The 25,671-nt window shown below is 48.0% G+C and overlaps 1 protein-coding gene across 2 annotated transcripts in view; it reads left to right on the forward strand.

The window, feature by feature from the left end:
* Positions 1-25,671, forward strand: part of ZFP64 (ZFP64 zinc finger protein) — an 86,921-nt gene that overhangs the window by 46,805 nt on the left and 14,445 nt on the right. The window contains exon 1 of one of the 2 annotated variants that reach the window (XM_080813358.1): positions 20,480-20,632. The exons of the other annotated variant lie outside the window; for it this stretch is intronic. Within the exon in view, the coding sequence (XP_080669484.1) occupies positions 20,527-20,632 (106 nt within the window). The 5' untranslated portion in view covers positions 20,480-20,526. Of the gene's footprint in view, positions 1-20,479; positions 20,633-25,671 lie in introns of those variants that run through there. 2 annotated transcript variants of the gene reach the window in all.

A 25,671-nucleotide genomic window follows, 5' to 3' on the forward strand; every position in this document is an offset into this window, starting at 1 on the left:
TTTGTCCTAGTTTTTAAGATATCAATATGTTATAACATTGCCCAATTTTTAGAATTATTTGGGAATTTTTATGATAATACCCACTACATATTGAGCAGTTACTCTGTGTCAATCACACTGACCCACTGACCATCCCCAGCAGCGCCCCCTAAAGGAGGTATTATTACCACCACCATTTGGTGGCTGATGAGGCCGAGCAATGGAATGGGTAAGTAGCTGACCCTGGGTCACACAGCTAGTTGATTTGACTTGATTTGATTTGATTTGATTTGATTTGATTTAAATCATACGGTGATTAAGATCTTATTCCGGAGCCAGAATCCCATGTTGGAAATCCAGTAAAGAGCAGGGCACATCCATCCATCTCTGCATGAATAAAGACAAAGCAGTAGATTCTAGCCCAGTGGCCAACATGAGAATAGTAGGACATGGCAGGGAAATGGCACATTTTTCTTTCAGGTGAGGAGGAAGGGTAGAGGTGCCTGGCCAAGGAGCTACTCGGTTCTCTTACTAAGCTAACGTCCTTTGAGCACTTACCATGAGCTGGGTGCTTGCTAAGCATTTAACTGCTGCCTCCTACAACCAACTCCCAAAAAAGTCAAGAATGGACCAGAGGAAAGTCCTGACATTTCTTCCAGCACAAATCAGCATCACTTAGGTCCCAGGAAATGCATCCATCTGTACGTGTATCAAATTTACTTGTTTTAACAAAGATCTACTTATTTGTATTTTTAAAACATGGTTTCTTAGGAGAGTTAAGACTTTCTGGACAGAAAAATTATAAGCAAAATGGTACTTGTGATTCTTCTTCCTTAAATCAATCTCTTTGCTTTTTAAAAATTAACTATAACATTTTATAAGAATTAATTTAGGAAGCGGTTTTTTGGTTTTTGTTTTTTAAGGATTTGTTTGTTTATTTTTGTGAGAGAAAGAGAGTGAGGGCAGGGGCAGAGGGAGATAGAGGCAGATTCTGCACTGATCAGTGCAGCGCAGAGCCCGCCACAGGACTCAAACTCACGACTCTGAGATCATGACCTGAGCTGAAACCAAGAGTCAGATGCTTAACTGACTGTGCTGCCCCAGGTGCCTCCAGTAGTTAAGTTTTTAATGCTGATTTTGTGGTTCTTGAGCAATGGTGACGGTTGTTTCCCTTGGGCTATATTTTTCCAGTACTATCCTTCCCCTGAGACTTAATTCACTGATTTCCGAAGGTGGAACTGGGTGTTATTTAGTTATTGGATCGAGGGAGACTACAGAGCGAATGTTCTGGAACCATCAACTGTTATGATACTGGCAGTTCATTGGTAGAATCGTTCCGGGCACATGTGTAGAACTAGTAACAGGCCCGAGGGGCTAGGAGGATACCAGGTCATATGACTGAGCCCCTGCCTTGAAGTGGTTTATTATCCAGTGTGCCATTGTTTCCTCTACCAAAATTGTGGGTTTGGGGGTCTGAGACTGATTCTGACCCTTCTGGCCCCCCAGAAGAAAGTGCTCAGTAAATGTTCATTGAACTCATTCACTTGTTCGATATGTGTTTTTTGAGCACCTACTATGTGCCGCCTGCATTTTTGGAAACATGGGGGTAATCACTGAGCAGAGAATGATCCTTGCCCTTGTGGAATCTGCCTTCCAGAATGAGGAAACAGACAACACACAGTAAACAGAGCACATAAGTGTGTTATACAGTGTCAGGAGGTAACGAGTGCTCTGGGGGCCATTTGGTATGGGAAGAGGGCTTAAGGTTTTAAATAGGGTGGTCAGAGAAGGCCTCCCTGATGAGTTAAGAGTGGAACAAAGCCTATAATGAGGGAGAGAGCAAGGAAGGGAGCCATGTGGATATCAAGAGGAAGAGAATTCCAGAGGGAAAAGCCAGTGGGAAAACCCTAAAAGAGAAATGTGCCTGTGGTGTTTGAGGTTGATGTGAGGTTGATGGGAGAATTATTCTCTACGTTTTGTGCGTATCTGATATATATTGTAACCCTCATTAAACCAATGACAGCAGTTGCATTCATTCAGCAAATACCAATGGCCAAAGGGGCGTACATAGGGTGTTGGTGTCACGAGGCTGTCAGGGTCCTTGCCCTCTGGGAGCTCACAGTCAAGTAAGGCAGACAGGCAAATACATATTTACCACAGCACCTGAGGGCTCTAGGGGGGGACACAGAAGCACGACGAGGAAGCCGTGTGACCCAGATTTGGACCACCCAGGGGAGGCTGCCTGTGCAAAGTCAGCGATGCGTAGGAGGCATGGCTGAAAAGCAGGAACTGAGGAATGGGGGATGAGCATTCCAAGGTGGACGGCAACATAAGCAGGTCTGGAGGGAGAGAGGTCATTTGTAACTGGAGCGTTTTTCCAGAAGGGAAGAGGAGGGGGAAAAGAGAAAAAAGATTGGTGCTCCTCGGGGTGTGTTAGGCTCCTGGGAAGTTGATTTCAGGAGAAAAGAGTGCCCCATTTATAACATAAGATGATCGTATAGTTCCTCATCCAAACTAGGACACCTCTGGGAGCGAAAAGGCACTATTGGTAACAATGCTGGGAAAGCAGGTGTGAATCAGCTTCTACCTGCTGTTGTTACTGACAAGTGGAAGCCAGAAACTGGAAAATAATGACTAGTGCTTCGCCCTCGCGGTGGGATGCAGCATTACAACCCAAGGCAAAGAGGAGAGTGCCACATCCCCGGGATAGTTTTCCATGAAAAAGAACAAGTCCCGAGCCACAATGCTTCTCAATGTTTGGGTTTTCAGCCTAGCGCTTTAGATATGAGTAGTGTAAATGTATCTGTCAGTCTTCATCAATATTCACCTCGTGACTGGATTCCTGTTTTCAATGTGAACAGCTGTGCTAGATTGTCGTTTCCAACTCGACACTCCCTCCCTGGTCCGGAACTACAGGGATCTTCCCTTGCCCATTGGCATCATGGTGGGTGGAACGCGTTTCCCCACCCCACTGATTCTGGGCAAAGCCATGTTTTTTGCTTTGGCTAATGGAATTCTCGTGGACCTGATGGGAAGAGGGGCTTTCAATGTGCCTGTATGGTGTGCCTTATCCTATTATCCTTCTCAAGGGGCCTTGAGACCTGGTCATGAGACGAACATGCCCGTGTGGCTGATAACCCAAGGGGAAATGAACAGACCAATGGAACTGACCTCAAGCCAACCCTCAGCCTAGAGCCAAACCCAGCAGAGCCACAGTGAACTCCCAGACCTATAAAAAAGAAAATAGATATTCGTTGTAGAAAGCCACTGAGATTTTGAGGTTGGTTGTTACACGGCAAAAGCTGACCATTACAGCAGACTATGAGTGATCCCTTCTGCCTACTATTGCCTATGGAATTGCTGTATCCTGTATTTGGTATTTATTTGGATGAATGAAATGATGTTTCCCCTACAATACTACTTGAAAATCCCTTTCAACACAAGCGTGTTGAGAAAGTACAATACGGAAGCAAATTGTTTGAGGCGGCGAGTCAGGAAGTCATTCCGAGACCTCTCCTGCCTGGCTAGCTTGGCAGGCCCATGGAGGACCGGAACAGCTGGCAGTAGAGGGTACCGGTTAGGAACAAGGGCCCTGGAATCAGAAAGAATTGGGTTTGAATCCCAGTTCTGCGTCTTCTCGGAGATATGACCCAGCAAGTGACCTTACCTCTCTGAACCTCAGTTTCTTTTGCTTTAGCGTGAACAATAATGGTACCCCTATCTTAGAATCTTGTAAAGTAGGATTAAATAAAATAATACACGTTAAGTAGCTGGCACATAGTAGGCAGTCACTTGGTGTAGCCACACGCAGTAGCAAAACTAATGATCCGCCTTCTCGGTGCGCACGCATCCTTGGTGAACCGTCACGGGCTCACACTCATCATTGGTAGGGCTGCTCGGGAGCCGACTCCTTCCTGTGCGGAGGGCATGTCATTGTGTTCACCTGGGTGGAAGGCGGTGTCCCGCCTGCCATTGTACAAGCTGGTGGACATCAGCTACTCCCACCACTTCCTTGCGGCTGGAGGGCAAGCACATGACCTGGGCTTGGCCATTCAGATGCTCCAGCCCAAGCGTGAGCAAGAAGCACAAACCACGGGTCAGATCCAAGTTCATTCACAGTGAGAGCATTTCAGCAGAGGCCTGAGCAGTGTGTGATGGTGGCAGCAAGGGGTGTGGGGAGAATGGGGTGCAGCTTAGAGGTTCCCGGCATCAGTACCAGAGTTGTCCCCCTGCACCATCCATACCCCCAGTACGGGTATGCCCTTCATGGTGACACCTGGCTGGCCGGCCTCCCTCTCTGCCCATTACCTGAGCCGGGCTCTCCGTGCTCCTTGAGGCACTTGGCTGACTCACGTGCTGCCCATAAGTTCCTGTTCTGATTCAAATGGCCAATGGTTTCTGTTAGGTATCCCCAACAAATCCCAACCTTCCCAGAGAGAGAAGCTTTGATTGGGTCTCTTGTCACTGAACAAGACGGAGGGCTCCAGTGGAGAATTTGAGGCCGTACCAACATAGAAGTCCTTGCTGTAGACTCAGCCCTTGCCCTAATCCAACTCAGATGTTTTTACTCTACTAGTGTAAACCTTGGTGTTTTTATGCAGAAAGAGCCCTCCACCCACTGCCAAGGGAACTGTCCTCCCTTCTGAGAGCTGCGTGGGAACCAGCTTCAGGGCTGGCCTTTGATTTCATCATAAGGGAGAACTTTTTAAAGTAAACAAGTCCCAATAATTTTTTGGTAAAAATTTTCAAACATACAGCAAAGTTGAAAGAGTTTTCTGGTAAACACCCATATTCTTTGCATGAAGATTCAATCACCATGCCACTATATTTGCTTTATCGAAGATCTTTCCATTACAGTAAATTTTTCACTGAAAAATTAATCATGCACAGAGTAGAAAAATTCAAACATTTCAATGTGGTATCTAATGGAAAATTCTTCTCTTTCCCACACCAGATTCTCAACTCCCTTCCCCAAAAGCAATTACGTGCTTATCCACGCTTGTATATATAGATTTTGTTTCTTTTCTTTGTTAATTAACTAAAATGGCCCTTTAATCTACATAGTGTCTTCTCTTTTCTCTTTTTCTTCCATTTAACGATATATCTTTCAGGACTTTTTCCACAAAGTTTATTAAGGACCTACTATGTGCCAGGCACTTTCTCTACACAGCAAGCACCCTGACAGTTTGGAATAGTTTCACGCCACCATCCAGGGCTTAAGATTCAGAAATCATTCCATATCAGCTCATGTGTGACTAGTTCATTCCCTTTTTTTTTTTTAAGTCTTTGTTTTAAAGTCACCTCTACCCCCAATGTGGGGCTGGAACCCACAACCCCAAGATCAGGAATCATAGCCTCTACCAACTGAGCGAGCCAGGCACCTCTAAACTAGTTCTTTCTTTTCTTTTTTTTTTTTTATGTTTATTTATTTTAGAGAGAGAGCTCAAGCCCGCAAGTGGAGGGAGGCACAGAGAGAAAGGGAGAGGAAGAATCTCAAGCAGGCACTGCACAGAGCCTGATGCGGGGCTCGATCCCAGGACCCTGAGATCATGATCTGAGCTGAAGGCAGGGGCTTAACTAACTGAGCCACCCAGGCGCCCCAAAACTAGTTCCTTCTTAGAGGTACTTTTAATCCAAGGCTTAAATGCTTGTAAGACCCACGTGACAACAAAAATGTGGGAAGTATCTGCAGTGAAAGCTTGGCCACCAGACGTCAGGAGACCAGAAGCCAGAACTAGTTTATCAGTTCTGGGAATTCTTAGGTATTTTCTCTGCCATAAATGAGACTCAGATATTCCACATTTATCCCTTTGTTTTGTTTTCTTTTCTAGACTCTGTACCTCGTCCTCTATGCTGTATCTTTCACATACCCCGCAGCTTCTCCCTAGGCTTTTTGGTTTTTCCTGATTCCAGGCGAGGGGAGCCCCTCTCTGGTCTTTCTCAACGGCTTGATAAGATATTGTCGACACTTTTGGTTACGAGCAACAGGAAACACACAAAAACTAGCAGAAGTAAGAACACTTCTGGGACAGACACTAGGTAGTTTCCAGAACCTGAGAAAGAAACACAGGGGTCAGAGCTGCTCTGGGGACCTGGAGACCTGGGGACCTATGGCAGGGAGGTGGTCTTGTGTGTGTCTTCTTTCATGATCGTGCCCATCATGGCAGATCTTTGCTTGGCTTTATTCTTTGCCCCTGCAGACGGGTTTTCTGTACATGGCAGAAGGATAAGGTCACAGGCAACTCCAGCTTAACCCCATCCCAATTCAGCCAACCCAGAGGGGTTTCTCTGCTCTGGTATAGAAATAGTCCAGGAATCGTTCTCCACTGAGGCATGCGCCCAGGGCTAGAGCAGCTCTGTGGTCTGGGGAACTCAGTGAGGTAGGACTAGCCCATCCTGCCCTCGGACCATCGGTAGCTTTCTAGAACTAGCTGTTGGTGTAAGACCTCTTGGGGAGCTTCCTGGGAGTCATCTGAAACCGGCTCCATACTGGAGAAAAGAGTCAGGCCGCTCCAGACTGGCAGATGGTAGGTTTAATAAGCAAGGGAACTTACACATGACGCTTGTCTGGGGCAACAGCCGCAAGATGAACAGATCTCCGCACCTTCCTGCCAAATCTTAAAGACTTAATTTTTAAAAATTTTTTTAAAGACTGATTTATTTATGAGAGGTGGGGATGGCCAGAAGGAGAGGGAGAGACAGTCTTAAGCCAACTCCGCACTTAGCCTGGAGCCCGCCGCGGGGCTTGGTCTCCTGAGCCTGAGATCACAACCTCGGACAAAACCAAGAGTCAGACACTTAACCAACTGCACCACCTAGGCGCCCCTTAAAAATCTACATAGAGGGGCACGTGGGTGGCTCAGAGGGTCAAAGCCTCTGCCTTCAGCTCAGGTCGTGATCTTGGGGTCCTGGGATCGAGCCCCACATCCGGCTCTCTGCTCAGTGGGGAGTCTGCTTCCCCCCTCCCCCCGCCTACCTTTCTGTCTACTTGTGATCTCTTGTCTGTCAAATAAATAAATAAAATCTTTAAAAAAAAAAAATCTACGTAGAGGCCATAACTGGTTCGGTCATGTACCACCCAGACGGTCTAAGCACCACATCACTATCTCAAGGCTATGTCCTTGGGGCAGCTTCTGGGAGCCGGGAAGGCAAGCAGAACCCATATTTCAAGGATTGGGGAGAGAGTAAGGAGCCTCCAGTTGCTGGGGTCCAGCTCACAGATCAACCAGTGGTCATATCCTCTTGATGACCTCCCCCAACCCTGCCATCCCACCACAACCAGCTCCCCAAAAGAAGAAGGGTCGCGTGGTCATACAAAACCATAAAGCTTCACTGCGGAGGTCTTGAGCCTCTGCTCCCTCTAACTACCTCCTTCCCTGAGCATTTCCTGGATGATCCTTGGGGATCCACTCCATCCCCATCTCCAGCCTGTATGCTCCAAATGGGGCCGACAGACTCCCTTCATGAGAGGAGGGCATGGTCCAACGCTTGGCCAACCCGCGTACTCCCTGACCTTGGTCAAAGACACGGGGCCAATGCAAGGGTCAGCAAAATCTTTCTAAAGCAACAGAAATGGTGGCTGATTTCAACAGAAATCTTTGGTAGTAAAGATTTCAGGGGTAGGGGGCCATCCCGTCTCCGTGACGGTTCTAGCATAAAAGCAGCCCTAGACAATAAACATTGGCAAAGGAGCCTGCGTTCCCACAAAACCCGTTTTCAGAAACAGGCAGCGGCCCGATGTAGACCATAGTTTGTCATCTCCTGGTCGAGAGGATGGGCCTAGGACCCGAGACAAGGCAACCAAGCCTCCCCAGGGCTGAAGTGAGTCTCTCCGTCTCGCCGAGGGAGAGGGGATTAGTCAAGAGCAAGGAGCGGGGAGGCGCAGCTGCCCCGGAGCGGGGTCAGAGGCCACCCGGCCCCCGAGAGAGGGGCCTGAGAGCAGGCGGACGCACAACACAGCTGTGCTGACAGGAGCCCAGGAGGACCAAGCCGGCAGGATGTTGGAGCCCCTGGACGAAGCCAGAGCTGAAATGAAAACGTCCTCCTAACCTTGCATTCTTGGGCACAAATTATTATTTTTTTCCTAAGGAAAAAAAAGAAGAGGGGTGTTTTGTTACTTGCAAGCATAGAAGTCTGATTATTAGACCCTCCGTTACAGAAACTGAGTCAAAGGAAGCCTGGGGTATCACTAGTAATTGATAGAAAGAGTCATTTTTCATTGACTGCTCCGCTCCCACTCTTGCGAGCACGTGACAGCGGCCCTGAACAGTGGACAATGCAGTAATGCTCTTTTTACAAACGAGAAAACTAAGGCCCAGAAGTAGGAAATCACTTGGGGGCACCTGATGGCTCCATCGGTTAAGCGTCTGACTTCCGTGATGATCTTGGGGCCCTGGGGTCAAGCCTCGTGTGGGGCTCCCCACTCATCGGGGAGTCTGCCCCTCCCCCCACCAGGCATGTGCTCTCTCTCTCTCTCATATAAATAAAATCTAAAAAAATTAAAATTAAATTGGAACCATTTGTTCCAAGCTGTAGAGCTATGACTTGACCAGTTCTGTCTTAGATATTTTTGAATATTCTCTAGGCTGTCTTATTCCTCAATGAGTGTCTCTGGTGAAAACATCACACATTTTAGTTCTTTGTACACTTTTTATAAGCCCAGCCCCTCAAGTTAAATACATTTACCATATTGATTGGTTGATTGATTGATATAGCATCCATAAGCTTGTCAGGCACGCATACTTTTTTTTTTAAAGATTTTATTTATTTATTTGACAGACAGAGATCACAAGTAGGCAGAGAGGCAGGCAGAAATGGGGGGGAAGGAGGCTCCTCGCGGAGCAGAGAGCCCGATGCGGGGCTCGATTCCAGGACCCTGGGATCATGACCTGAGCTGAAGGCAGAGACTTTAACCCACTGAGCCTCCCAGGCGCGCCAGGCATGCATACTTCTTTACCAGATCCAGTATTTTCCTTACAACTTTGAGAGGAAAGTAGCATGGATATTTACTGTGTCGACCTTTTGGACTGAGGTCCAAAGTCATAGGTTCACCACCAATCAGGCAATGCCAAGATTCACCATCCCATCCAACTTCCCTGTTCCATCTGCAACCTGGGACTCATGGCCCTAACAGAGCAGGGAGAGCAGCTGGGCGGCCTCACACCTTTCCAATATGGGAAGTGGTTTGACATCCAGCAGAAGTGAGCGCGGCAGGAGTAGGGCTCCGCCAAAACCCGTTCACTCTACCCCAGCAGCCAATGTGTTCTTTTTAAGACTAGAATCACTAATGTGTTTTCTGAGCGCTTGCATGAATAATTCATGCATTCACAATGTCCAAATAGCAAAACAAAACAATATAGGATGGTATACCTTGAGATGTCTCTCTTCCAGCCTGCAGAGTTCCCTTCCTGGTCTGTACGGGTAACTGCCTGCCTTCCTTCCTTCCTTCCCTCCTTCCTTTCTTTCATTCTTTCTTTCCTAATTCTTCTTTCTTTTTGGTTTTCTTTTGCTCCTACTGCGGTGTCCCCAGTAGCAGACCCTGAGACAAGGATTAGAGAGCAAGTAGCTTCTTTGGGAGGTGATCCCCGGAGACGACCGTAGTGGGATGGTAGAGAAGAGAGACAGGAGAGAAAGCTGATACGGAGTGTGTTACCCGCACAGTCACCACCCCGGGCATCTGGCCCTGACTCCTGCTGGGAGCCCCTGGGAGGCAGGAAGGAACTGATGCCTCGGAGGTCCGCACTGTGGGGCGAGGGAGCTGAGGTATTTATTCACCCACGCCCAGCATTTGCTGATTGAGAGCCTCTCCTGAGGTGGCAGGACGAGACGACCAGCCCACATCTTTCAGGCTCCTGCACAGGTGGGCAAAGGGGATGCTGGCCAACAGAGAAAACCCCAGGAAAATAACGCAGGTACTGAGAGCTGGAAACCAGGTGACAAGGTGACAAGGGCGAGGGGACACGGGTGGGGCGCCAGCAGCGATTGCTACGCTCTAGCCTTCCAGGGTCTCTATACAAACATAAGCAAATAGGAATATGCTCCTCCACTATCCCCCACCCTTTTGCTTCCCTTGCTTTTTTTCACTTAATATATTCAGAAAATCTTACCATAGGAGTATATAGATTCCTCAGTCTGTTTTTTTCTTTTACATAGTATGTCATTATGTGGCTTTACCACAGTTTATTCAGCAAGTGACCTGTAGACAGACACTTGGGGTGTGTCCTGGCTTTTGCACCGTCCGAGAGCTGCAGTGAGTAATCTTGCCGAGGGGTCGTTTTGTGACTGTGCCTGTGTCTCAGGAGGGTCAGTTCCCAGAAGCCCACCAGGGGTTGGTCGGGCACACAGCCACCCTGTTAGAAGCCACAGTCCCAGACTCCCTTGCAGCTACATGGGACCATGTGACTAAAGTCTGACCAAGGGGACACAACCAAGAAGTGGCACGCGCACACACACACACACACACACACACACACACTGGGTCACTCTATCAAAGGCAGCTGCTTGCCTTCCTCTCGCTCTTTGCTCCTTCCCATGGACCGGATCTCAGGTGTGGGTGCTCGCCTTGAGGGAGACGCTCCAGGGGACAGTACAGGAATAAGCTAGGAGCTGGGTTCCTGGATGATCTCTCAGAGCACCGTCCACCAGAAATAACCTCCTGTTTTATCTGTCACTTTTATTTGGTCTCTGTTAAAAAATCTCAAAGCACTAGCCTAACTAAACACAGGATCACACGAGGGCTGCATTATAGTATGGCTGAACACCGAGTGTTCCAAACACAGCCCCCTTCTGTCTGTCTCACGGATGCAGCCCCAGCATGCCCAGCACGACGTGGGTATTGAAGTCGATCACGTTTATAAATAACTGTTATTATATTTCACAGTTTTCAAAACTAGTGTAGTGTCATGGGAGTAGGTGGACGATTCAATAGTAATTATCAGTGATAGTCTTCATTATTTACTTAGTTTGTCGATCCCTTTAATACATTCCCTTTTATTATTATTTTATTTATTTATTTATTTATTTATTTTTTTAGAGAGAAGGAGCTTGCGAGCAGGGGGTTGGAGGGTCAGAGGGACAGGGAGAGAGAATCTCAAGCAGGCCCCATGCTCAGCATGGAGCCCAACACAGGGCTCAATCTCACGACCCTGAGATCGAGACTCGAGCCAAAACCAAGAGTCGGTCGCTTAACCGACTGAGCCACCCAGGTGCCCCACATTCCCTTTCAATGCTCGGGCAAACCAGCTGAGGTAGGTAGGATTATTACCCTCGTTTTACAGGTTGAGGCTCCAGAGGTTAAGAGACTTGCTCAAAGCACACGTGTGTGGCGAGCAGGATTCTGGTGAGATCCACAAAGAACGTGTTCTAACCCAGCCCCCAGCATGGGGCGAGCGTCTGTGAGTGTCCACTGTTCTCACTGTCAGAGTCATTACCTGGCCAGTGTTGCTGTTTCTCGGGGGAGGAGAGGGGAAGTAACCTTCACCTTTGTCAGACCAAGTCTGGGATCTGCCTCTGGATGTGTCCGTGGTTGAATAGGGATAGAGGTTTGGAAAGGAGAAGCAGGAAAGGGTTAAAGGGGTCCCGCTTGCCATACAAGACCCTTGCGTCCCCTTCCCACGCCTCCCCTGCCTTCCCGCCAGCATTCCACCCACCTCCAGCCAGACCGAGGTCCTCAAAAGGGCCATCCGGTCACCTCCCGGTCTTGGCACAAGCTGTCCCTTCTGCCTGAAGCCCTCTTCGCCTCACTTCTCCAGCTGCCCAAGACCTACTCGCCCCATCCGTCCGGGGTTACGAACCCGCCTGCTGCAGGATGCTTTCCCCGACCGCCATGCGACCCTTTCCCGCACGGTGTGTTGTACCTGCCTCTTGCCTTACACTCCCTCCTCGTCCCTCTGTGACTTCCTTCAAGGCTTGCTGTCGCACTCCTAGAGGTGAGCGACCTCACAACCGGATGGAACCCCATTCATGTTTGCTAAACAGATGAACGGCCCCAGAGCAAAAGCCCTCAGACAATGTCAGAGTCAGGGAGGTTGTGTGGCCCAAGACACAGAAACCCTCAAAGCACCCGCGGGTGACCGTTGGCCTGAGTGCTTCCAGCCTTGTCATAAAGGGATCGGAAATTCACGTTTCCCGGGATGAGGGAAGACAACGGACAAGCCCGGTTCTGCCACACCCTCCCCCAGGTCTAGAAGCTTAGTTCCTTCTTCTGGGACCACATTCCTTCCGAGTTCAGGAACTACCAAACCTGTAGGAGCCAGCAGGTGGACGGGAGGCTGTTTTCTCTATAAATAAAGGGCGCTGATCCGTTCTGTGGCGCACACGGTATCCTCCAGGACTTCATCTCAGCGTTTCATATTCTAATCCGGGAAGGGGAGGGGCTGGGGTGTGGGAGCAGAAAGGAGAGAAGAGGAAGTGAAGACCTCGGTAGTGGTTATTAACATTTTCAATGAAGACCGTGCCCTAGTGACTTTTTAACGAGTTCCTTTTTTCTTTTTTTTTTTTTCCATTCTCATTTTAAAAGTCACAGACGCTGATGGGAACCTAAGTTGATATGGTCACATCAGAAAATAGTTTGGAGAGTCCCTAGGAAAGTTGGGGGTGAGCCTGGGCTATGATCCGTCTAGTCCTCCTCCCCCACGCGCTGCCCGTCTCACACTTACCCTCTCACACTTACTGCACACGAGAGTCAGGGTGGCGGCGGTGGGGGGCGGTGAGTCTTGTTAAAATGCAGATTCTGGGCATAAAGCAGCTTATACACAAGAACCACGGAAGCTGTGTAGGAATGTTCACAGCGATGTTGCTCATAATTACCAAAATGGAAACTACCCTTTGGCAGCGAAGGTATAAAACATGTGGTAAATTCGTGTGGAGCTTATGCAAGAGTGAAAATCCGAGGCAGCTACCTACCACACCAGGGTGCGTCTCACAAACTTAAAGAGGCAATGGAAGGAATATTAGCCATGCGGTTCCAAAAGTGGCAAAATAAGCAACATTATTTAGGCGACAAAACTACTGCTGTTGTTTTTTCTTAATTGAAGTATCTTTGATGCACAGTGACCGAACTGTTTTTAAGTAAGAATTACACAAAATTCAAGCTAGTGGAAGAAGGTGGCAGAAGGCAGGAGAACCTAATGGATGGGAACATGCGAAGAGTTGCTTTGGTGCGAAGAATGTTCTAGACCTTAAGTTGTTGGTAGTTACAACGGTGTTTGTTTTAGTCCATAAATTGCACATTTGCGTTTTATACACTCTTGGGGTGTGCCAAATTTTATGATTTGAAATTTTTTAACTTAAGAGAGTGCCAAAAAGTGTATATCAAGGTGTCATTCAGACAACGTCTGTCCTGTCCCCAGGAATAATTCATATTACCAGTCCCCCATCTCCTCTGCATTCAAGTGTGTCTGTATATCTGAGTGCCTGTGTGTGTTAAATTTCATAGAGAGATGCTGTTATATATGTATGTTTTTACTATGCTATTGTGTGTATGTATGTATGTATGCATGTGAAATGCATACATAACCACAATAACATAATTTGTATACCGTTCTTTCCTTTGAATATTTCGCTTAACATTTTTTTAAAATATTTTATTTATTTATTTGACAGAGAGATCACCAGTAGGCAGAGAGGCAGGCGGGGGGGGGGGGGGCAGGTTCCCCACTGAGCCAAGAGCCCAAGTTGGGACTCCATCTCAGGACCCTGAGATCATGACCTGAGGCGAAGGCAGAGGCTTAACCCACTGAGCCACCCAGGCGCCCCTCGCTTAACATATCTTGAAGAACATTCCATATCAGTGCACAAGGAAATACATTATTCTCCGTCATGGTCATATAGAATGCATTCCATTGTATGACAGAACCATAATTGAGTTATTTTAATTATTGCTTTTTTTAAACTATTTAACTTATTAACTGTCAAGCAGTGTGGGAATTCATTCCGTTTTTTTTTTAAAAAAGGAGATAACACTGAGGATCATGTCTTCTTACACAGACACTTCCAGACTCTCCAGTCCTTCCTCCCTCAAGCCACTACCTGGCCGCCATCTTGCTCAACACACAGCCAGTGTGTATCCTTCCAGCACCTCTTATTTTCTGGATTTTCACTTTCACCATTGAAAGCCTATACGGATTTGAGTAGCTCTTTAATTCTGACCGTGTGAAACTTGGTTTTTCTTCAGTGCAGTGTACCTGGAGCTCTAACCGTGCATGTGGACATAAGTCTGAATGATTGCTTTTGTTTGCTGCCTGGTAGTCCACGGTATGGCTAAACCACAGTTTAACCTGGCCAGTCCCCTGTGGTTGGGCTGTTGTTGGGCTGTTAGTCTATTTCTCAATGGTGTTTTGTTTTGTTATGTTTACTATGACAGTGCTGTCGCCACAGACATCCCTTGTGCGCATGGGCAGATGTTTCCCTAGAGCACAGGTGGAAAGCAGAATTGACAGATCACTGTCAGGGCACATTTAAGAGGGGATTGCCGAACTGCCCCCTGCCGTGGCTGTAAACACTCGCGCTCCCACCGGCAGTGCATTAGGAGACCAAACTCCCTGCGCGCTTGCGAAGGGTAGATGTTACCAGCATTCTTAATTTGTATTGATCTGATAAGAGTGGAAAGAGAGGAATTTATGGTTATTTAATATTCATTCCCTCATAGTTAGTAAGGCTGAATACCTCTTCATGGGTTGGTTGCCCAGAATCTGTTTTTAACAACATCACCGGGTCATTCTTCCACACAGGAAGGTCTGAGAGGCAGTGAAATCACAATCCGAGCCTTAACAAGGTCCCCAGGTGATCGGACGCTCATGTTAAATTTTGAGACACGCTGGAGTCAGAATCTGCATTTAACAAGGTCCCCAGGTGATTCTCAGGAGCAGTCAGTGTGAGAAGTGCGGTGTGGGGAGTAGTCGGAGCATAGCATTATGTGCTTTTTCGATAATATGGGTGTGTTTAATCTTCCCTGTTCAGACGAGATAAAAAGGGTATTTCAATTTATTTTAACTTGCATTTCTTTCATCATAAGTGAGCTCAGACTTTTTTTTTTTTCAACTTTTTACAAGGCTTTTTTTTTTTTTTCTTTCTGGGAACCAACTGGTCACTGATGCTTCTTACTTTGCTTCAAACATGCCAGAGCAGAGCTTCTTAGAGCCTTTGGGTCTTGTCTGTCTCGCATTATCAATCTGTACTGCACAGCCGGTACAGAGCCAGGCAATAGTGTGAACTCAAAAAACTACCAGTTGAACAAATAAATTCCTGGCAGAGAAAGAAGTCAGCTTTGCTCCTGTCTGCCTTGACACCCTCTTTGGGAGTCATTTATACTTGGATAAACATTTATTCATTCATTCATTCCTATATCCATAGCGGAGAAAGTTAGGAGAAAGGACAGAAGTCAGATGAGCAATGTCTTTTTCTCTTCAAAAAGAAAGCCATTACTTGAGCAATATTCAATGAGTCCCTTTGAATTCCTCATTTAATATACATATATTGGGGCTCCTGGGTGACTTAATCGGTTAAGTGTCCAGCTCTTGATTTCTGCTCGGGTCATGATCTCAAGGTTGTGAGATCGAGCCCCACGTCGGGCTCTGCACTGGGTGTGGAGCCTGCCTAAGATTCTTTCTCTTCTTCACCCCTCCCCAACCCCCCTCCCCACCCCCGGGCTGGTGCTCGCTCTCAAAAAATAATACAGGTATCCTGAAACTGGCATGAAAACATAGAAAATCTGCAACTCAGAAGGGTTGGGTGAAATCAACACGGGCTTATTTGCTTCCAATTTATTTCCATGGACAACAATATCTGTGCCTAGTTAATTGGAATCACCAATTCTGAATGAGTGTGAGCTCTTATTATACATGGTAACTATTATAGTAAACTAATACATGTGCTCTGTTATTATAAATAGTCATGGTTGACACTTAGAGAGTACAGCCTTGGCACTAGACATTGCTCTTTGTCCTTTGCATAGAGAAAATCTGTTCATCCCTGTAACCGTCCTAGCTTTATTAGCATTGCCATTTTATTGATGACAAAACAGGAGTACACAGCAGCCTTCCCAAGGCCACACGGTCACAAAGCCAGGATTCCAACTCACACTGGCCCTAGAGTGTATGTTATTTACATTTTACTGCCTCTCAATCTTTATAATGCTTTATAAAGAGATCTAGAGGGATAAAGAGAATCTCATATAATTCAGAGGTGCACCGTGTATCTCTTGGCAAAAGACTTAAATTATCAAAATTACAGAGAGTTTCCATATTTCCTTTAAAAAGGGACGGGGCGCCTGGGTGGCTCAGTGGGTTAAAGCCTCTGCCTTCGGCTCAGGTCATGGTCCCAGGGTCCTGGGATCAAGCCCCGCATCGGGCTCTCTGCTCAGCAGGGAGCCTGCTTCCTCCTCTCTCTCTGCCTGCCTCTCTGCCTACTTATGATCTCTGTCTGACTTGTGATCTCTGTCTGTGAAATAAATAAAATCTTTAAAAAAATAAAAAATAAAAAGGGACAAGCGTTGAAAATCTGACCTTCTCTTGAAAGGGACTACCTGATAAGCATTAAAAGAAAAAAAATCAGGGGTGCCTGGGTGGCTCAGTTGGTAAAGCGACTGCCTTTGGCTCAGGTCATGATCCCGGAGTCCCAGGATCAAGTCCCGCATCAGGCTCCGGGCTCTGCAGGGAGTCTGCTTTTCCCTCTGACCTTCTCCCCTCTCAAGCTCTCTCTCTCTCTCTCTCTCTCTCAAATGGATAAATAAAATCTTTTTTAAAAATCAGGATGAAGATGATATAGAAAGAATGAGAAAGTAACTCATTTCTAGAGAAACATCCTGTGGTGAAAATATCTTGAAAAGCATGTTTGGCCATGGCTTTCCTTGCTCTGTGATTTTGTTGCTGAAGGACAGTGAAAAGGAGGCACCTGGAAAAACCTCATTCTGCAGGTTTAAACTTAGCAACAGAATTTTCTGATCTGTTTAAACACTGTCCAAATACAGTGCATTTGAAATCCATCTGTTAAAGATGTTAGTGATGCCTCCTCTTCAGTTTAATTGGCAAAAGCCCCAGGTTGATTATCAGGGAAGATGAAAATTTACGATCTGGATTTCAAAAAACAGTCAACTTGTGTAATTGGTGAATGGGATTGGAGGAAAATCGTGACTTATTGTCGCCAATAAATGATACCCTTCTTTCACTTAGATCTCTAATCTATGAGTCACATATATATAATATATAAAATAATTTTATATATTATATATTTATATATATTATATATATTTATATACTTTATATATTACATGTAACATATAAAATAACTTATATATTATATATATTTCCATATATATATGTATTTTTTTAGTAAGCTCTGTGCCCAGTGTGGGGCTTGAATTCACAGCCCCTAGATCAAGAGGCTCATTCTCTACCGACTAAGCCAGCCAGGCACCCCTATATATATATATTTTTTTTAAAGATTTTATTTATTTATTTGACAGAGATCACAAGTAGGCAGAGAGGCAGGCAGAGAGAGAGAAAGGGAAGCAGGCTCCCTGCTGAGCAGAGAGCCTGATGCGGGCCTCGATCTCAGGACCCTGGGATCATGACCTGAGCCAAAGGCAGAGGCTTAACCCACTGAGCCACCCAGGCACCCCGCTGTCCTTACTTTTGTGAAAAGCAATTTTTGGTTTGTTTTTTGCTGAAGTCATACATGCAGGGAAAATGCAAATCAAGACCATAGTGAAATGTCATTGTATATTAATTGTATATTAATCATTGTATATTAATTGGACATCTGTATATTAAGACATCTGATAATACCGAGTATAAGGATGTGGCCCCCCAGTATTTCTTATTTTGCTGGTGGGAATGGAAATTGGTGCCACCACTTTGGTGTAATCTCTTAAACAGTCACCAAAAATGTGTACATTCACTTAACCTCTGACACTTTCTGGGAGGATCATAGATCATACCCACATGATTCAGAAAGACCGGGATATAATTCAGGTGCCCATTGACAGGAGGACAGATGAATAAACTACTATTTTCACACCATAGAATATAACACATGAGTCAGGCGAATGACAGTGACAGCAATTTGGATGATTTTAGCCATATAATAAATGAGGGGGGATTCATAGAAAATTACATACCCTTTTTAAGCTCTTTAAAAATTAAAATTGTGTTTTGTCTTTTGGGGTTTTTTTTAAAGATTTCATTTATTTATTTGAGACAGAGCATACAAGCCAGGGGAACAGCAGAGGAAGAGAAGCAGGTTCCCTGCAGAGCAGGGAGCCCCGTGTGGGGCTCGATCCCAGAATCCTGGGATCATGACCTGAGCCCAAGGCAGATGCTTAACTGACTGAGCCACCCAGGTGCTCCTAAAATTATGTTTTTGAAGATTACATGTAGATACAAAAGAGCTTGCTGAAAAGATGAAGCAAAGGAGTGAAGTATGTGGGGGTTTTAGGCTGATGGCTGTAGGAGAGAGACGTAGGTTATGTTTATGCCCCCAGCTTTGGGAGGTGGGTTCCCCGGTATTTATTAGATACTAAGCAGCCTGGGAACAAACAAGCAGCCAAACAGACATAGCCAGCAACAGATCAGTAATGACCAGGTGTCATGTACCAAGGGTTAATCCAACTGTGTGCACCTGAGCTGACAAAACGCTATATAACTATTAAGTATAGAGACACACGTACATACCTCAGGCGGTATGAAGGGATATCAGATATCTCCCATCCTTCTGGCTGGGTTCGCTTCCCCAGAGGCACCCATTGTTCCAGCTTATCCAGTATCCTCGTGAGACTTTCCACAAGACAGGATAAACATAAGCACAGACCTATGTTTTCAAATGGCTTTCTGTGTATGTGTCGCTTACCCGCACATCCCGAAGAAAAGTTTAAAAGTTTCTTTAAAAACAACAAGAAGAAAGGCGGGGGCTCTAAAACTTAACCTGGGGCCACTTAGCTGGCTGAGTGGGTAGAGCCTGCGGCTCTTGATCTCTGCGGGCTGAGTTCAAGCCCCACGTTGTGGGGTAGGGAGTACTCTTCTAAAAAGTCGTCAGTAAATACATAAATATATAATTAAATAATTTAACCTTAAGTGACATCACCAGGCATTACACAACCATCCCTAAAATCCATTCACCATGTGAAATGGAAGTTGGAGAAAAACAGATGAGTTTTTGGAAAAATGTAAAAATTGTCTTCTTGCAGGCCCTGCCCTAGCCTATGCTAACGGTAGCCCCGCAAAAAGCCAGTTACAGCGGCTGTTGAACCCCAAGGGGCCGCCCAAGCCACAGGTCAAAGGTCAGCAAGGACACTGTTAGATACATGGACACACAGGCCTCTGCCCCCCAAGGATTAAGCCCGGAACCCTGGTCTTTTCTAGCAAGGGCCCCCACGTGATTCGCAGGTTTGGATAAGCTTAGGGCATAGCCCCGCCTTAAGCAACTCCCCAGTTTGTAGAAAGTAAACACCTGAGGGATGTAGGTGGCTTCCTTGCTCCCTGTTGGATGTCGTTCACCTGGTGCAAGGAAGGTCCCCCTCGGGTCTCATCAAGGTACCAGCCAGTCTGAGCATGAACGCCAATTAGCTCAACCACCTCCCCCCAGGACCACGCCTCAGTCACCTGCTGGGCAGGCCCAGGCCTCTGTTGGCCGCGAGGCTTCGCGTGCGTGTGGTCCTAGACCTGGAGCGCCCGAGTCACCGCGCGCGAGGGATGGGGTGCGGTTAGGGGGTTCCTTATAGAAATACAGATTATTGGGCTCTGCCGCCTGAAGCCAAAACTTTCGGAATCTGCGTTTTTAATGGGCTCCTCAGCAAAGTGGTTCATCTGCCGTTGGAGACTCTCTGGCCTCATTTAAATTTTAAATACGAAGATGGTGGAGGTCGTGCTTCTCAACCTTGGCTGCACATCAGAATAACCTGGGAGCTTTAAAAAAAACAAAACAAAACAAAACACCACCACCACCAATGCCCAGGTTTCCGCCCAGACTAATTAAGTCAGAATCTAAAAACACGGCCTGTGCAGCAGCCACGGCAGTGGCATCGCCTGGGAGCTCGTTAGAAATACCGAAGCTCAGGCCCCACCCCAGACCCACTGAGTCAGAATCTGCATTTTAACGAGATCCCCAGTGAATCGAGCGCACATGAAAGTTGGAGGCGAGCTGTGCTTCTGAAATTTTAATGGGCAAACGAATCACCTGGGGATCTCGTTAAAATGCAGACACGGTTTCTCAAACTTTAATGTGTATGCGAATCACCTGGGGAGCTTGTTAAAATGCAGATTCTGATTCAGCGGGTCTGGGGTGGAGCCCGAGAGTCTGCATTCCTAACGAGCTCTCAGGTGGTGTGGGCTGCAGGGGCGCCGACCACTCTTCCCCCGGACCCCCGTGGTCTTGGCTCCGGGCCAATCAGCCGTCAGGGTTCTTGATAAATCGCCCCGCTCGGCAGAGGAGCAGAATTGCCAGGACATGCGCGCTCCAGCCGGGGGAGCGGGGGGGTAATTTCCGAACTCCGGGAAGCGGTAGTGGGAGGCAGGCCACTCGCAGCGACTCGCCGGGGGCCGCGCTCTGCTCGCCATGTCGCGGCGCAAGCAGGCCAAGCCTCAGCACCTCAACTCCAAGGAGCCGCAGCCCGCGCGCCGCGAGTTCGCCGAGGCTGGCCCCGGGGTGGCGGGGGTCCCGGGTGAGTAGCGCCGCGGACGCCCCGCCTGGCCGCTGCCTGCAGTTTCTCGGACGCTCGGGGGGACCCGCGCGGGTGCGGGGCTCGGGGCGTGGAAGGGCGGGGGACGCCTCCACCTCGAGTGCTGGGGCTGGGACCTCGGCGCCCTTGCCCAGCGCCTTTGTAAGTTACACCTCCTTGTAAATTCTCCCCGTTCGGATAAAACTGTGCCGCTCCCCGCAAACGCTGGTAAATCGCGGTTTTTCACCCAAACACGCTGCGAGGATGCTCCGAGACCCCTTCGGAGGGCCCTCTTCGGGGCGCGCCGGCGCCCGGGTCCCCGACCTCCTCGGTGCTGGCCTGGGGCGGCGCGCCTGGAAGGTGGGCGTTGGGAGACCCGCGTCCGGGACTGGGAGGGGGCGGGGGGAGAACGTCTGAGTTTCCGCCCGGCCCTGGAGCTAGGTGCTGGGGGAGAGGGCAACAGCAATGGACAAGCAGACAGAATTCGGGTTCTTCTCGAGTTTATGGCTGAGTGGGGTCGAGAAGGACGGCCCTGGAGACAGAAGGGGGAGGCGTAAGGTGCGTTAGGGGTGAGCGGCGGAAGCAAAACCTCACCAAGCTGGGAAGGGAGAGATGGGGCGAGGGGGGAGGGGGCATTTCGAATGCATCGTCCAGGGAGGGCCTCGCGGAGGTGGGCATCATCGAGTAAAAAACCTGAAGGTTCTAGGGGAAAGGCTTGGAGATGCCGGGGGCGGGGAGGAAGGGTCGGGTGGAGAACATTCTAGGCAGAGGGAACCGCAAGTGCCGAGGCCGGGGACGTCAGCGAGGCTGCAGCCTGGGGGAGGGGGCTAAGGGCTCCAGGTGAGGACTTCCCTTTTACTTTAAATGAGGCTATGGAGGGAGGCGTGTGCCACGGTCGGACTTGGCGGGCTGACCTGGCCGTCAGGGGGCTGGTGGAGGGGGTCCGGGTGACACGCAGAGGCCCCGGATTACCCTAAGCCCTCAGGGCAGTATTTCTCACCCCGTGGTCCGCGGAGCCTCGGTTTCTGAACAGCCTGCGGGTGAGCAGCTTCGCTCACTCGCTAAATTCCTCAGTCTACCCTGAGGCACCGCCCCCATTGGAATTTCTGGGGCGAGGTGGGGGGGGGGTCTGCATCTCTAAAGCGCTTCCCTTCTGATTATCTTGCCTTCAGATTAAGATAACTTCAGTTCCCGCTCGGTCTCCGCTCCCTCCCCCTCCCCCACCCCCGCGGTTAACTGATAACCTCCTAGTTCTGGGTGAACTTTTTTTCCCTCTCCCCTGCCTGCCCTCGGCCCAGAAAGGGAGCTGGGGGATCTCGGGTCTCTGCCAGTAAGCCTCAGATCTCCACCAGTGCAGGTGGCTGGGCTTTGATGACCACACACCCAAGGAGGTAGTGGAGGGGAGAAGTATAATGAATCTACTTTAGAAGTATGAGTACCTAAAACCAAAATTGGGCTGGATGGAACTACCATTAACCAAAGACCAGACCTACCTTTGTCCCCAAGGACTATATAACTGACACTGGTTGAAATGGGAGGGTCTCCCTGGGGGGATAGGGGGGCAGGGTCCCTGCTGATTCTCTGCAGAAGAGGAACTGGAGAGTGTAATGGGGGGTGTTGAATCGTTGGGGGACGCGATTATAAAAGACAATAGCCTGAATGACCCCTGGCTGTTGCTCAGTGCCCTGGGCTCCTTTTATTCTTGCCTACAGGGTGAAGACACCTGGAGAGGCTCCCTCTCGGTTTAGAAAGCTTAGGGTGTTCTGCATGGTGAGGTACTTGGGGTACCCCTGTGGGAGCAGGGAGCAATCAGAATTAAGCACCAGCCACCCCTGTAGAGAAAAAGCAACCCTCCATCTGATGTGGTTTTTCCTCCTGCATTTTAGGTCTGTCCCGCTGATCGAAGGCCCACCTCCTTTTGAGTTTGTCTAGGCTTCCCCCCTCCACCCCCAAGGTTAGCAGGAGTGGGCCACTGTTAATTTGCAAATGCCTTTGCAACTCAGGTTTTGGAAGAAATAAAATGGAGCAGGTCAACTGGTAGACTTCAGTCATGACCAGTCTGTATTTAAAAAAAAAAAAAAAAAAGTGAGGGTAACCTTATAAAAGGTACAGTGGTTGTTCATAGGGTTAAAGTGCCCACCCCCTCTTTCAGACTAGAAGGGTCTCTGCCCCAGCTGCCCTGTTTTCAGGGAAGAGTGGACCTCCAGACTGGCTTGGTTTCCTGGATGTTTAGAAGTAAGGAAGTCTCCTTGGGAGACTTGGGAGGTCCTCTCCTTGGGGGCCCTTCATGGCCCTCCACATTCAACCTGGGTGACCCTTTCTAGCACTGGATTGTTCTTTAGGATTTTATTTTTGAGGGCACCTGGGTGGTGCAGTGGATTAGGCCTCTGCCTTGGGCTCAGGTCATGATCTCAGGGTCCTGGGATCAAGCCCCACGTCAGGCTCTCTGCTCAGCAGGGAGCCTGCTTACCCCTCTCTCTCTCTGCCTGCCTCTCTGTCAAATAAATAAATAAAATCTTTTAAAACAATTTTTTTTAAGATTTTATTTGAGAGAGAGTATGAGAGGGGAGAAAGTCAGAGGGAGAAGCAGACCCCCCCGCGGAGCTGGGGGCCTAATGCAGGACTTGACCCCGGGATTTCGGGATCATGACCTGAGCCAAAGGCAGTCGCCTGACCAACTGAGCCACCCAGGCGCCCTAAAACAATTTTATTTTTGAGAGCAAGAGCACGAGCAGAGGGAGAAGGAGAAGCAGGCTCTCTGCTGGGCAGGGAGCCCAAGGACGTGGGGTTAGATCCCAGGATCCCGAGATCAGGAACTGAAGGCAGACGCTTAACCAACTGCCAGGAACCCCTGGATAGCTTTTTTTTATTGCTTTAACCCATCAGTCTCTTCTGCCTGGTTGCAAGTTTTCATGGCACAGTGCGTTTCCCTCCCTTGCAGAACCTGGTGGCTCACGTGCACACATCAATGAACAAAACGTTTATATAGTGTTATGTACCAGGTCCTCTTACATGTACTAAAGGACTTAACCTTCACCTAAACCTAGGGGATAAGGGCCATGATCTACATTTTTGATGTGGAAATTGAGGAACAGGGAAGTTGAGTAACTTCTCCGTGGCCTTACAACCTCTTAATTAAATTTCACTTTTCAATCCTCCTTGGTTTCTCTGGGATTAAAAATCCTTAAGAGTTTAATGGTTTTCTTTAATACAAATTGCTAAGTGTAGTGCAAGGTTTGGGGTTTTCCTCTGAGGGGCACAGTGATGGGCTTCATTCCATTCTGGCCAGTGTGGGTTCTGATCAGCTGAAAACTTCTAGCCCTGCAACCTTCATCTCTGAGCCAGTTTCCCTTCTCAGAGCCGAAGGTTTCAAAAGTGTGGTTGCCAGGTCAGCATCAGTGGGAACTTGTTAGAAACGAAAAATAACAGCTCTACTCCAGATCCACTGAATCGGGAACTCTAAAGGTGGAGCCCAAGCCACCTGAGCCTTCACAAGCCTGCCAGGTAATCCTGATGCACCTGCTGGAGAAGCATTGCCTTGGCATTGGCCTAGGAATCACCTGGGGATCTTGTTCAAGCGCAGACTGATGCTGTTGGCTGGGACCTGAGGTTCTGCATTTCTAACAAGTTTCCATGTTATGCTGATGTTAGAGCTCTGGGGACTACCCTTCAGATTGCAAGGGTTTGGGGTATATGATAGAATCACGGGGCCTCAAAAGTGCAGGTTCCTGGGATCTACCCTTAACCACCCTCACCCCAAGTTATCCAGGGGTGAGCACTGGAAAACTGCATCTAAAACCCACAATCCAAGTGACTTGGATACAGGTATAGGGCTCTCCTGGACATTGTAGGATGTTTAGCAACATCCCTGGCCTTTACCCTCTAGATGCTACGGTCACTTACGTGTGTGCACATAGGACCATCAAAAATGTCCCCAAGCATTCCCAAATGTCCCCTGGGGGCAAAATGACCCTTTATTAAGAGCCCCAGGGTTAGGTCACTTGTTCAAACCCTGTTAAGGGGCTTTGAGCACCACCACTATTCAGATGGGAACTCTGCAATCCTATATTCCTACATAGTGTTTACAAGGCACAGGCTGGCGTACTGAGAATTTACATCATTCTAACCCTGCTGCTCTGCCACATAAACTGAGGCTCAGAAAGATTGTTTCAGTTAGCAAGTAGCTAAGCAAGGCCTGTGCCTAAGAGCTAAAGCCCACGCCAGTGTGTTCACTAGCTTCTCGTAGTAAGAGGTTTACCTGGACAAAACCTCTCCCTGTAAACGGAATCCACCTTCCCTACCTGGAGCGAAAACCATCCCAGCCTTTGGCCTCTAATTTATAATTTATATACTAGTCAGTATCTTTTTTTTTTTAAGACTTTAGACATCGGGGGCGCCTGGGTGGCTCAGTGAGTTAAAGCCTCTGCCTTCGGCTCAGGTCACGATCCCAGGGTCCTGAGATCGAGCCCCAGAGCCCCACATCTGGCTCTCCACTCAGCGGGGAGCCTGCTTCCCTTCCCCTCTCTCTGCCTGCCTCTCTGCCTACTTGTGATCTCTGTCAAATAAATAAAATCTTTAAAAAAAAAAAAAGACTTTAGACATCAACAACACCTTTTTATTCCTTGGATTTAAATCTGTTTGGAGAGAAATCACTTTGTAATCTTTCAGGAACGTTTGTGTTTTATTACAGAAATTTTAAACCTCCACGTTTAATTGAACCACATGAAACTATCTGACCATTTGGCCCACAAGAACCTCAATTCCAATGATTCTACCATAGTAACAGAGCATGATGCCACGAACTCCCGTGTACCTGGGGCTGGGCTTCAACAATTAATTACACGTGGGCAGGCTTGTTTCTTCTGTCCAGCTCTTCCCATGCCCTGGATTATTTCGAAGTTTCATCTTCACACCAAAAAAAAAAAAAAACCACTTTAGTGTTCATGCTTGTTGTGGTCTTCAGTGGCTCTTACAATATGTTTAAATCAGGATCCAAGTGACCTCTGGATACTGCAAGTCATCCTTGCAAGTCTTTGAGTCTG

The sequence above is a fragment of the Martes martes genome, assembly GCF_963455335.1.
Source record: "Martes martes genome assembly, chromosome: 9".
NCBI lineage: Eukaryota > Metazoa > Chordata > Mammalia > Carnivora > Mustelidae > Martes > Martes martes.